This window comes from Diceros bicornis, chromosome 13, assembly GCF_020826845.1.
Source record: "Diceros bicornis minor isolate mBicDic1 chromosome 13, mDicBic1.mat.cur, whole genome shotgun sequence".
Lineage (NCBI taxonomy): Eukaryota > Metazoa > Chordata > Mammalia > Perissodactyla > Rhinocerotidae > Diceros > Diceros bicornis.
In genome coordinates this window covers 29,525,537-29,539,840 of record NC_080752.1, presented here as the reverse complement: position 1 = coordinate 29,539,840, position 14,304 = coordinate 29,525,537, and the positions used below count along the sequence as shown (strand labels likewise).

Here is a 14,304-nt window from a genome sequence, read left to right as displayed (position 1 = left end):
GAAAAGCATCTTATATTTGATATCGACAGGTCCTTGCCAGTTGCAAGGAGTCAGCTGGATGTGGTACCCACTGCCAGCATGGGAACATCTGTGTGAAGGCAGCATGCTTATACGGTATCTGCTCATGCGCTGAAATTAGGTTCCATGCTTAATCAACAGATTCCATTTAATTTTAACTTAAAGTTGACTGTCTCAAAGTCAATTGAAGTATCTTCTCAAAGTCAACTGAAGTATCTTCACAAGTATTTCACTAAGACATGAAAAATGACAATGTATGTAGAAGACTACTTGTCTTGTGCCAGGCAATGCAAACAATGACACTCAGAATATAATAGAGAATTTTCAAAGCTAAAAGAGGTGGGTGTATTTTGGTGATCATCTCTCAGGAACCAAACAACATTTCCAATTGTTTGGAGAGAAGAGAAGAAGGAGGAAAAAATGAAACAAAGGTTTAACCAAATAGGAATGTTAGAATAAACTCCAGCATTCATCAATATATTTCAAAATTATAAGATCAATTCTAAGGTGCTGAAGCAGATCATGATCAAAAGTATGGAAAGGAGGGGCCGGCCCGGTGGCACAAGCGGTTAAGTGTGCGTGTTCCGCTGTGGCGGCCTGCGATTCGCCAGTTTGGATCCCGGGCACGCACCGACGCACCGCTTGGCAAGCCATGCTGTCGCGGCGTCCCATATAAAGTGGAGGAAGATGGGCACGGACGTTAGCCCAGGGCCAGTCTTCCTCAGGAAAAAAAAAAAAACGTCGGGGGGAGGATTGGCAGATGTTAGCACAGGGCTGATCTCCTCACCAAAAAAAAAAAAAAAAAGTATGGAAAGGGGCCAGTCTCACCAATGCTATGCATAAGTGTCAATGGTCAAACTGGTTTACAAGGATCCTTAGATTCAAAGTGAAAGAGTTAGACTCAAATTTTGAATGAGATATTGAAGGAGAGAGTGGTATATAGTTTATATGCATAAATTTATGCTATCAATAAACATTTTAAAATGTTTTAAAATATTTCATTTTCTCCTAAAAACGTTGTTACAAAATTCATGACGCTTTTACAACTATGACATATGGAAGATGACACTGGAAAGATGTCATATTTAAATCCTGAGAGTATCTAAAACATTATACCTCCTTCTGGGAGAATATTTGAATTATTTTCTGATAACTGCATCAACAGTCCAATTTAATAATATAATTACTTCAGATAATAGAAAGATAGCTGAATCCTTCTGAAAACACAATGAGAATACTCCTGGGGATTTACACATGCATCGAATCTGTGCGAATTGAACTCCATTTTAAATGCACCAAGAAAACTTGTTTCTTGAAAGGATTCCATTGCAGCTTTTTTTTTTCATAATTAAAAAAAAAAATTTTTTTTTTCCTCCCTAAAGCCCCAGTACACAGTTGTATATCCTAGTCGTGGGTCCTTCTAGTTCTTCTATGTGGGACACTGCCTCAGCACAGCTTAATGAGCGGTGAGTAGGTTCTCGCCCAGGATCCAAACCCATGAACCCTGGGCCGCCAAAGCAGAAGGCTCGAACTTAACCGCTGCGCCACCGGGCCGGTCCACATTGCAACTTCTTTTGTTTTCTATAACAGGAATAATAACCCTCTTATTTACTCATTTTTTTGAATGCACACTACAGAATTTTGTATTTTCTCAGTGCAAGGACAAGTCAGAGTTGTGCAGGTTTAAGCAACGTGAACTCGTTGAACAAATGTTCAAAGCGTGCCTTCTGTACTCCAGGCACTGTTGTGGGTCCTGGGGGTAGCACACTGAATCAAACAGATCAAGAACTTGTTCATATGCTAACTATAATCCAGAAGGGAAACGGTCAAAAAGAAATTAATATACAAGTGCTATGAAGAAAAATAAAAGCTGAGCATCAGTGAGAGAGAGCAGCAGAAAGTGTGTGTGTGTTTAACACTATGTTTAATACAACGGGGTCAGGGAACACCCTCTCATAAGATGGCCTTTACACACAGGCTTGAGGGAGTCAGGGAGGGGGCCATAAGGCTATCTGGGGGACAGAGGTCCAAAGGGAAGAAGCAAGTGCAAAGGCCTAAGGCAGAAGGGAATATGTGGAGTGAGTTCAAGAACAGGATCCAGTGTGTGAGCGAGAGGATGTAGGCAAGCAGAGGAGGAGCGTGTGCGTGTGCACGTATGTGAGATGCAGGGTCTTATAGGCTGAGGTGAGAAGCTTTGGGTTTTACTCTGTGTGAGAAGGGAAATCACTGGAGGGTTTTGAGGATAGACAGGATGGAAAAGGTTTCTTTTAGACTATTTTCATGTTTCATATCCAAGTAGAGACAACTGCAGAAATAAGAGGGCAAATGTCAATGTTTTTCACTATTTGCTAATTTTTCCTTTATTCACATAGGCTCATGAGTTTCAAGATCTGACCTCCTTCACTGAAATATCTAAGCAGTAAAAAAACCCAAAATACAAATTTCCTTCTAGTCATCAACCTTCCTAGGAAACAATTAGAACATTTTTTCTCAGAGTAACTCCTCTGTCATCTTGATCACAAGAGAATTCTCTGACTTCACTTATTTCCACTCCTGCAAGTAGTTCCTTACAATTCATACAGCTCTTTTCACAGAGGACTGCAGAACATCATAGAAGGAATGTTTTACCTTTCTTAAATTAAATCTTCTCATCACCACTATAAATAGTTAACATATGAAAGTATGTTCCAACTCCCTCCAAAAAGATGAGCAATACATCAACTCCACTGAGCAAGCAGAGGGGAGACAGATACGACCCGTGCTGATTCCTTCTTCTATGACATTAATCTTACCAGGCAAGAAGTGAGTGTTAAAAGAAGTGAGAGTAAAAACTTACTTCAAAGTAAATAAAATTCTGAGAAGATCAATTAAAAAGATGGGGGAAAAAAGTATTTGCTGATCGCTCAAATTAATAAGGTTTTTGCCACCTCTTCTTGGTTCTGACCCTACATGCATTCTCAAGTTCCTCTCTATTTGTTTAATCAGTTATGTATTTTTACCCATCCTTTTACATTCTTTTTGGTATCTATTCAGAATCTATAAGTTGCCAAAATCTGGAAAGATCAGATTTCACTTTAACAGCCAGTAAAGGACCTGCCAACTGACTGGAATGGAATTTTGTAATTAAGGAGTAAAATGCTGGCATTTTCCTTGCCAAAGAACAGAGTAGACGCATAAAGATTCGGCAGAAAAATAACTAGTAAGGAACAAGAACACCAAAAGTCCTGTTGGGCATAAATGGAAAAGCCAGGGACAGCACAGTGTGGTGGTGAAGCACGTGAGTTCTGGACTCGGGCTCTGCCACGGACTAGTTATGGACAAACTTCCCTATACCCCAGTTTCCTCATGGTAACCAGGAGCACTGCTGTGAGGATTAAAGGGATAATGTACGCAGACTGCTGACATAGTATCTGGCACATGATGCTCAATAAGTATTTGCAGGTATCATTACACAATCCGTAAGTTTTATTTCTCCTTGTAAGATAGAATCTAGACCTGAGATAAGATTGGGATGTTAGAAGTAAAGAAAGAGAGATGTTAGTAAAAGCAGCACACAATCTGATATTTTTTTAGAGAAAGTTGGAATTAAATAGGCCAGGGAGAGAGAGCATTTCTCCCATAATAATTCACAGTAAACAGATAACAAAGCACTTTTATCATGTATGGAAATTGATGCCCAACAAGGATGCCTGATGCAGTACTATAATCTGCAATAGGATTTTATCTGCATGAAAAAGACACTTCTACCTTTGGGAAATTTACTCGAAAAACAGTGATAAAACGTGAAACCTAATACAAATATCAACCTTCGTGAATCAATATTCAACCTTGCACCAACATTCCTCACTCTATATACTCTCTAATGATTCTTAAGAACACGGTCAAATTTAATGAAGTGTACCTACCTCCTACTGCCGTCTATTTATAGCCTGGAGTTATTTTTGAACAGTGCTGGACACACATACCAACCCAGTCCAGAGGAAACTTCAATTTAAGAGCAAAATTGTAAGACAATGAGTCAGAAGGTCAGAAGGAAGGTGCTATTATATTTTCTTGCTCAAAGTCACCTAGAAAACCCAAGTAGTCTTTTTCTCTTGGTTTTTGGGGTGAACATGAACTATGTTTTAGCCTCTGCTGCCATTCCAAAGGCCATCTAAACAAATAGGGTCTAGCTTCACCGAAGTCAAGCGGGTGATCAGCAAAATTTAAGTTCAGAAGTGAAAGCAGAATCACAGTTACATCAGATAGTATGATCCCATATGCTCTTCAATGTACTGCCCAGACTGTGCTGGGGCGACACATTCACGCACGTGCGCGCGAGCGCGCACACACACGCCCCAGCCCCTAAATAGCAGCAATCCATGCAACTGTAAATAAGAAAACATGCCTCACAGGGTACGTGTTGCTCACATCTGGTAGCTCACAAGACCACTCTCGCAAAAGATGAATGGAGGGTCCCTCATTTTAGATCTAAGGGTGAGTGAACTTGATGACTGATCTTTAATCTGTTGTTCATGTTTCTGACAAATGACTATACATAAGTTTTCCCCAAAAGTTACCAGGCAACAACTATGAAAATTTTCCTATGTGCCACTTTACCCCATGAGAAGGTCCTAACATTTCAGTACATGCAAGTTTCTCACATCTTGACTCTCCAGGTCACGTCACCTGACCCTATCCTGCTTGGATTCAAAGCACACCTCTAATTAGAGCTTATAAAAGTTAGTTCCTAAGCACCTGTGCACATGCAGGGGTAAGACTCCACTCCTCTGATACCTGGACCCAAACTGGACACAAGAAAACTCATCACCACCACCACCACCTTCATCATCACCATCATCATCATCTTCTTCATCTTCGTCACTACTGTCCCCAGAAAGTGCCAGGAAGAGGAGGGAGAAAGGATTGTCGTACATACTACCACAACAAAAGCAAAAAAGGTATCAGGGAACAAAGGAAAAACAAGGAGGGGAAAGCTTTTGCAACTGCTGTCCCTTTTTAATTAAATCTTATGCTAAAAGTTTTGTCTACTGACATGCAGGAAAATAATACACCTACATTACAGAAATGCATAGGTACATTTGAGAGGGAGGGCACTAGATTGATGGAATTCTGATACCGCTTCTTTCCAAGAGGTGGAAATCAAAGTGTCAAGGCACAAACACTGGCCTAGCCTCAGTGACTGAAAGTAGCGGACACGAGGCCCAGATTTGCTTCCACAACCCCTTGCTCTGACTGTATTTCAACTGTGACTGGCAACAGTACAAAAAGTTGAAAAGTGGTCCTGTGAGCCCCAACTCTCAAATATGAACTGCCCACAGTCTCTGAAATTCATTTGTAATGAAGAATGACATGTGAACTCGATTTCAAAAAACTAAGTTACTTTTTTTGTACAAGAAGAAGGAAGAGTGAGGGGAAAGAAGGGAAGAAAGGGACTCACAACAGAGCAACCCATACTTTCTGATGTTATCAAAGCTGGCAGAAGCATGGACTTGGGTGCAAGCCTACTATACTAGTTAGACACAAGGGTTAATAACCCAAACCAGAAAAAACACGTCACTGAGGTCAGTGTCACGCAACAATTCTTCCAAAACGTGTTAATCTCCTTTCCCTGCACTGCAAACACACACCCAACTCTCCTGCTGAATAAATACCTAGGAGAAATCCTTAGGGAGGAGGGACGTCTGCTCACGGCACTGGGTGAGGTGGACAGTAAAGGCGGCCCCAAGCTGGTGGGTCTCTGTCTGGAAGAGCTGGCAGGCACTGCTTGAGGGCTACTAGTGAGGGCAGGGAGGCTTGGTGAGCTAGACAGAATGGAGGTGCCTGAGGAGCGTGGGGTAGGAGAAGTTGAAGACCCCCAGGGGTGAGTGACAGTGTAGGGGCGATAGCGCGGAGATGAGGGCTGGCTTCCTGCAGCAGTCCCGGCTGCACTGTGAGGGCTGAGGGAAATGGAAGGCACAGCCATCTGGCTGGCTGCACGGGAAGGTGAGGCAAAAGATGGACTCATCATTCGCAAAGAGCTCCAGAAACTCGTATTGGGAGCTGGACTACTTTCATAGAGGCTAAATTAGTTGAGAAAGGGAGGAGAGAAGAGAAAATTGAAGAAAAACTTGAGATAAATAACTAAAATGGAAACTATCAAGCTTTTAAAGAATTGTATCATTATACTTTATATTGCTAAGTATTCAAGTATACAAATCTTTTAAATACTCATCTAAATAATTATAATCTAATTGCTGTACTGAATCTAGAGGCTACATTTAAAATATGATAAAACCCTCTTTTCAAAGAATAATGTACTATGTTCAGCCATTTGTTTCTAAAACTTAATTTACCAATAGCCTAACTGTGGAAAGCCAAAGAGACCAATCTGGAAAAGACAATACCTCCTGCAATGACTAAATCCATCCCCCAAATATGATACATGCCATAATGCATGACACAAGCTCGGGAATGAACATTCCCTTCTCTTACATACTTCATGGCTATTTACTACCAATTAGATGTGCAAAAAGAACCAGACTGACCTAGACAAAGAGCTGGCACTGAAGGAACCCAAACTGCAGAACATGGGGCTTGTTCCTGGATTGGAGCCAGTATTTAGCATGAGATTTCTGTCTGGTGACCGAGCTGCCGCTGCAATTGGCTGTGATGTGGCTGTCAGACTGGCAAATGGGTTTTCATCTCTGGTCTGAGTGGACATCATTAGCACTTCCATTAAAATCTGGCCAATCAAGTCCTTAAAATCAGAGAACACTGTTGGAAAGGCAGAATAAAGAAGAGATTATACGTGGTTCTTCACACACACAGTCCTTGAATAAGCTGAACTGAACCAGAGAGGCTCGATGTGGTACCCAGATTGGATTCTGGAACAGTAAAAGGACACAGTGGAAAACCTGGTGAAATCCAAATAAGGTCTGGAGTTTAGTTAGCAGTTTTGACAAATATATTCTGGTTATATAAGATGTTAACATTAGGGGAAACTGGGAGAAGTGTACACAGGAACTTCCTGTATTATCTCTAAAACTTTTCTGTAAATCTAAAATTATTCCAAAATACAAAGGCTATTAAAAAAAAAATTGGATGGGGCTGGCCTGGTGGTGTAGTGGTTAAGTTCGTGTGCTCCACTTCAGCGGCCCAGGTTTTGCAGGTTTGGATCCTGGGCGCGGACCTATGCACTGCTTATCAAGCCATGCTGTGGCAGGCGTCCCACATATAAAGTAGAGGAAGATGGGCACAGATGTTAGCTCAGGGCCAATCTTCCTCAGCAAAAAGAGGAGGATTGGCAACAGATATTAGCTCAGGGCTAATCCTGCTCACAAAAAAATTTTTAAAAAACTGCAGCATAGTCAATGAGAGTCACTGTTGATATATATTAACTATAAAAAGAAGTTACTCCCAAATACAGAGGTTAGTTTATCATACTAGAAATGCAAGTGGGTTAATATTTTTTGTATGGTATATAAACACAAAATTATATGTTTTGTATACAGTAAAACTATTAAGTACGAGTTCAAAATATTTTATGTAGGGTCTAATATTTAGTCACCATCCAGTTTTCTGGAATAGATTCTATTTTCTACCTTCCTTCTTATTCTTGGCAGCTTCCAAATGCTTCACTGAGGGTTTTTACATACTTTTTAAATATCACTAAATAAAGTTCTAACCCATATAAATCTTATTTGGTTATTAAAAATTACCACTTATACATGTACAAGACAGATTTGAGAATCTTAAGATTTACAAAAAGAGTAACAAGTGGCAGGGTTTTGAAACACACAGTTGCTAAGCTCATCTCTGTAACCAGTTAATAAGAAGATCCCACTAAAATCAGAAGTTAACTAGCCAACTGCAGTAACATAGGGGACTATTTTTTTGCCATGGAAGACAGGCAGCAGAGGAAAGGGAAAGGTGATCTCCTTGATGTTCATTCACTCATTTAAAATATATCTATTGAGGGATTATTAAGTGCAAGGCACTCTTCTAGGCACCAGGGATACATCAGTGAGCAAAACAGACAAAATTCCTGCTATCAGAGAGGTTATATTTTCGTGATATGCAAAATAACACTCCAGCACATCTCCCCTACCTCTTCTGTATTCCAAATGACTGCCATAAAGAAAAGCGACAGTGCCCTGCGATCCTCCTATCTTGCTAAGAGTTTTATTACTTTGTCATAAGCGTGGTTTAGTGTAGTCTCTTACAATAGAATCCTGCAAAATATCAATATGTTCCATCTTGCTAAGCAATTTAATCAAGCAGATTTACTCCACTGTCTACACATGACCTGGTAGGCACCAAAAGCAGGTATAGGCCATACACAGTGCCTCTTGCAGGATCCCCGGAGACTACCGAGTATACTCCCACTTTATTAGAGGCACTAATGCTCTCTCTAACCACCTTCTTACTGCAAAGGAAAAAACTTCAACCCTGAGACAACGCAGACCATTAACTTATTTATGTAGTTTTCTTTTAGAGAAATTATAAAAATAAAAAAATAATTTATCAATAAGATCAATGGAAAGTAGCTGAACAGCAGTGTCCTCATCAAGAAGTATCCCTGTAATCAAAATTACAACCCTGAAGCAAGATAGAGTGAATGTGGATAACAGAGAAGGACAAAAGATCTTCCATTCTTGTTTCTCTTTAGAACTCCGAAATAAGACAGCTGAGCTAGATTCCTACCTTCTTTTGGGTTCTGCTTAAATTGTGCAGAAAGAGAAGAAAGAAAGATGACATCTCTGTCCCGGTCCTTCCAGGAGACACGAAAGATCTTACAGACCAGCTGTAAGGCCTGTTCTTCAGACACTTCAGAACCTGATGAAGGCTCCTTGAAAGGAAGAAGATTTGGAGGTTAATTTCAAGTAGTAGGAGGGATTAGTTAGACTTCAATAGAAATACTGAATTCTGATTTAATTCCTTTATTAATGAGGATATTTTAGAAACACATAGAACTATTCATCCACTGATTTAGGAAAGAATAAACTTGTTTCTATGACTTCAAAGTTACAACATGTTGGTCTATGAGCTTACAACACAATCTATAAGGGGGAGTATAAAAGAGCAAGATCATTATCAGGAATCATCACGGAGGAAATGTGATAAAGAATGTACATCTATCTTATTTATTTACTTTTCTGAATGCCAAAGGACCAGGTTAACACTCTAGGTACATAACCAATATTCCTCCAGGACCTTTTCCAGAATTTAATGTTTCTCACAACTTTCCATCACAGATAAAATATCATATATAAAAGAACTTTGTAAACATTAAAGAACTGTACAAAATAAAGCATCGCACCACCAGGAGGCTACAGTCCAACTTCTAATAATCATCAACACATGCTGCTGATCACTAATAATTCACTGATCAGAAAGCGACGCAATTACCTATACCAGTTCTACACCGTGGCCAAAAAACCCCTTCTTCTACATATAGGGAACTAAGCTCAGATGGTAATAAAATACAAAGACCTCAGAAGTTTTCAAAAAGCTTCTACTTGCTACTGGATTCCACATATTCTTGCTTCAATTCCCAGTCATTTTCCTCAGAATACTACCAAAAGCATGATGACCTACTTGCTTAAGCAAAAGACCAACAGAAAAAAATTCGTATTAGCTCTAGTTAATTCCTATTACAAAATAAATTCACTGATAAAAACATGAACGTGAAACAAAGATAACTGAAGCATTTTATCAGATAAAAGGACTGAGTTATACTTCCATTAATAACGGCAATCTAGGCTACCCATTTTTCCTCAAAAGAAAAAAACAATCACCTAAATGGGACTTGCTGAATTTGGGTGGCCCACGCTAACAGGCTAAAGATGCAAGACGTGAAATAGTGTTTATTTATATGACCTGTACTAAAAACAGAAGCAAGGGCTTCACCTCTTACCAACCTTATCACTGAGGCTCCTTTTTTCTCTTCGATCATTTTCATCAACCTCCATATTTTCAATTCCTGAATCCACATCCACCTGGGACATGCTTTAAGTACAAAAGACAAATACATCTTTCACTTTTTATAAATCTACCCAATGTCATAGCTGCTGGTTGAGGAAGAGTTTTAAAGTATCAATCAAAAGCAGTTAGGAAAGCAAAATAATAAAGGTTTATTTTTTACTGATTAATTTTTAAGAGTTCTTCATATATTAGGATATAAACATTCCGTCTATCATACTTGTTGGAAATATTTTTCCCAAGTTGTCATTTTCTTAGGCTCACTTTCCAAAAAAAAAAGAACGGTAATAATTAGAGCAGATTTTCTATACATATTATTTTTAAATGTTATACCATCAATCAGAGCCTGATTATAAAATCTGGTTAAACATATATATTCTTTTTCCCCACATTAAATAAATAATTGTCCTAGCACCACTTATTGAAAAGACCATCCTTTTTATACTAATATGAAATCCTCTATGTTATATACATCATATATGTGTGGGTCTATTTCTGGATGCTCATTTCTGTTCTATTAGACCATCTGTCTGTCCCTGAGCCAATACCACTCTATGTTACTTACTAAAACTTCACAATAAGTCTTGATATTTGCTAGGTCAATGCTTCCACTTTGTTCTTCTACTTCAAGAATCTTGGCCATTCTTGGCCCTTTGTGCTTTCACACATACTTAAGAATCAGCTTGACAGGTTCTTAAATTCCTGTTGGGTTTCTGACTACAATTTCATTGACTCTATTGGGGAGAAACTATGTCATTACGTTATGGAGTCTATCTATGAAGAAGGTATCTCTCTCCAAGTATTTAGGCCTTCCTTAAGGTCTTTCAATAAACTTTTATAATTTTCTCCTTAAGTCTTTCACTTCTTTCACTAAATTTGTATGTAGGTACCATATATTTCTTAATGAAATTATGAATAGTACCTTTTTAAAAATTAGGTTTTCTAATTTTTTGTTACTAGTACATAGTAATGTAACTGGTTTTAGGTATAGACATCTTATAAGCAACTTGATTACTTATACACAGGGTTTACCAGGTAGATAATCATTTCATCTCCAAATAATAACTGTTTTGTTTCTTCCACTCCAATTCTTATTAGTTTCACTGCACTGGGTAGGATCCCCATGTGGAATAGAAGCAGAAACCAGCAGTCATCTTTGCTCTTATTCCTGATTTTAAAGAGTGTTTCTAATTTCTCACCACTGAATATGAGAGCTGCTGTAGGTTTTTGGTAGATGTCCTTTATGTTAATCAGAATAAGACAGGCTATGCTTTGGTAACACAGACACTCTGAAATCTTAGAGGTTTAACACTATAAGGGTTTATTTCTTGCTTACGCAAAGTCTGATGAGAGTGAAGCATCCTTACTCCATCTTTAATCTATGCCATCTGCAATACACAGCCTCCAAGGTCACTGGAGCAAGAGAAGAGAGGGATGGAGGAGGAATATCGGCTCAACTGCCTTCGCCTAAAAGTGACACGTCACTTCCACTCACAGTCTATTGGACAGAACCAATTATTTGGCCCCAACCTAACTGCAAAGAAGACTGGAAATGCAGGGGAGCATATGGAATATCTGGTGAACTCTGTCTCTGCCATACTGTCAGTTTAAGGAAGCACCTTCCTGTTTCCTGTTTGCTAGGATTTTTATCATGAATCAACATTGGATTTTATCAAACTTTTGCAACTACCAAGATTATATAGCTTTTCTCTTTAATATATAATGTAGTGAATGATACTTATACATTTTCTAATGTTAAAGCATTAGAGTTATTGCATTCTTGAGACAAACCCAAGTTGATCATGTTATGTTGTTATATTATATTTAACTAAACTTTTAATTGAAATATTTATGCAGAAATATGCATAGATGATCATGTGTATTTGGCTCAATAGTCTCACAAAGGCAACATACTAATGTAATTAGCACCTAGATCAAGAAATAGAACATTACCAGCACCCCAAAATCCCCCCTTATGACCGTTCCAATCACTACTACACTGGCTCACAGTAACCTGGCATCTAGCCCCATATATATCTGTTTTTTATGTGTTGCAAGTATTTGATTTGTCAATATTTTAAGATTTTTGCAAAGATGTTTATGAGTATGATTACCATGTAATTAATTTTCTTCTTTTATATTATTCTTATCTGGTTTTGATATTAAGGTCATATTAGCCTCATAAATTGAGTTGGTAAGTGTTCTCTATTTTTTTTAATTATCTGGGAAAATTTGTATCAAGTTGAAATGGCAGACTTACCTAGAAAATTATACGAGCAAGGTGCTTTCTTAGCAAATTTATTATTTTTTTTGCAGGGGAAGATTCGCCCTAAGCTAACATCTGTTGCCAATCTTCCTCCTTTTTTCTTCCTGCCCCCCTGTGCCCGCAAAGCCCCAGTATATAGTTGTGTATAGTTGTAAGTTCTCCTGGTTCTTCTACGTGAGCTGCCGCCACAGCATGGCTACTGACAAAAAAGTGGTGTGGCTCCGTGCCGGGGAACTGAACCTGGGCCCCTGAAGCAGAGTGCACGAACCTTAACCACTAGGTCATCAGGGCTGGCTCTGGAAAATTTTAAAATATTGATTCATTTCATGGTTTTTGATTATTCATGTTCTCTCTTTCTTCTTGAGTCAATTTTGGGAGAATTATGTTTTTCTAGGATTTGATTTTCATCTAAATTTTCAAATTTATTTCTATTTTGCATATTTATATTTTTCATGGCATTCTCTTTTTCAATAACAATTATTACTGAGAGTCCATTCTACGTAGGTATCGTTCTAGATGTCTGAGATGTCAATGATCAAAAGAGACAAAAAAAATCCCTGAGTCTCGGAGCTTATATTCTAGTTACAAGGTGAAAGATAATAAGCAATAAACATAATAAATAAGCAAAGCATGTAGTATAATGATAAATACTATGGAAAAATTAAAGAAAACAGAGCAGAGAAAAGGCAATTGAGAGTGCAGGGCTTTCCATTTTAAATAGGGTGAGCCTCTCTGAGAAATGCCATACGAGCAAAAATATAAGGGAGGTTAGCCAAGAACATATCCAGGGCAATAGTACACCAAGAAAAGGGTTTTTATTCCTAATATTTATTTGTAGTACCCTCTTTTTTTTTTTGACATTTTTAATACATTACAGCTTTATATTTTCTTCTAAGGATCACTTTAGCTATTACACACAAATTATGATATGAAATATTTGTTATTGTTCAGTTCTAGATACTTTCCAATTTCCATTCTGATCTCTTCTTTCACCTGTATTTAGAAGCATGCTCTGTTTTTAAATTTTCCAAGTGTATGAGAGTTTTTTAAAAGTTTTTTTCCTATATTGATTATCTAACCTAATGTACTAGTCAGAAAACATGATCTATATGATTCTGACTCTTTTTGGTGGATGGGTATTAGAAGAGAATGTGTATTCTCCAACCGCAGAGCACAAAGTTCTGTATCTTTCAATTAAATCAAGCTTGTTAGCTGTGTTGTTTAATTTGTCCATATGCTTACTGATGTTTATTCTCTTTGATTTATCGATGGCTGAAAAGTCATGTTAAAAGTCTCCCAGTATGATTATGTATGTGTCAGTTTCTTCTGGTTCTATCAATATTTGCTTTATTACCTGTGGCTGTTACGTTACTAAGTGCATATACTTTGGAAACTGTTATATCCTACTGGTAAACTAAACATTTATCATTATATAGTGCTTATTTCTAGCTTATTTCTATTCTACTTAGTGCCTTAAAGTCTAGTGTATGAATATGTTCACCCCAATTTTCTTTTGTTAAGTATTATCCTAGTATATCTTTTCTCTTTCTTTTACTTTCAATCTTTCTGTAACCTAATGTTTCAGGTATGCCTTCCATAAATGGATAAAGCTGGGTACTGTTTTGCTTTTAATCCAACCTATGCCTTTTCACTGTGATTTACTGTGGTTACTGACATATTCTCATTTCTTTTAACCATCTAATTTTGTGCTGTTTGTCTCTTTTTTAAAATATGGTTTCTTTCTTTGAATTGACTTAAATCCCCCCACTTCCTCACCTCTGTTCCATAATTTCCCTTTACTGGTTTGGAAGATATATCCTCCTTCTATTCTTTTAGTGGTTACCCTTGAAATTTTATCAAGTATTCTTAACTCAAAATCTAAAAGCTGGCCAGTATCTTCACTCCTCTCCCATGTACACAAGGACCTTGCTCTTATCACCTCCCTTCCCGCTTACCTGCTATTGCTCTCTACTATGTTAGATCTATCTGATTTTTTTTACTTCTCTTCCCCAATATTATTTTATACACTATTATTGTTTTATACCATCAGTGTTTGT

The 14,304-nt window shown here is 38.0% G+C and overlaps 1 protein-coding gene across 1 annotated transcript in view; it reads right to left on the bottom strand.

The window, feature by feature from the left end:
* UBE4B (ubiquitination factor E4B) overlaps positions 1–14,304 on the bottom strand; it is a 133,979-nt gene that overhangs the window by 56,506 nt on the left and 63,169 nt on the right. The window contains exons 4-6 of the mRNA XM_058552858.1: positions 9,921–10,008; positions 8,704–8,848; positions 6,546–6,774 (exon numbers count right to left, since the gene is read on the bottom strand). Of these exons, the coding sequence (XP_058408841.1) occupies positions 6,546–6,774; positions 8,704–8,848; positions 9,921–10,008 (462 nt within the window). The remainder of the gene's footprint in view (positions 1–6,545; positions 6,775–8,703; positions 8,849–9,920; positions 10,009–14,304) is intronic.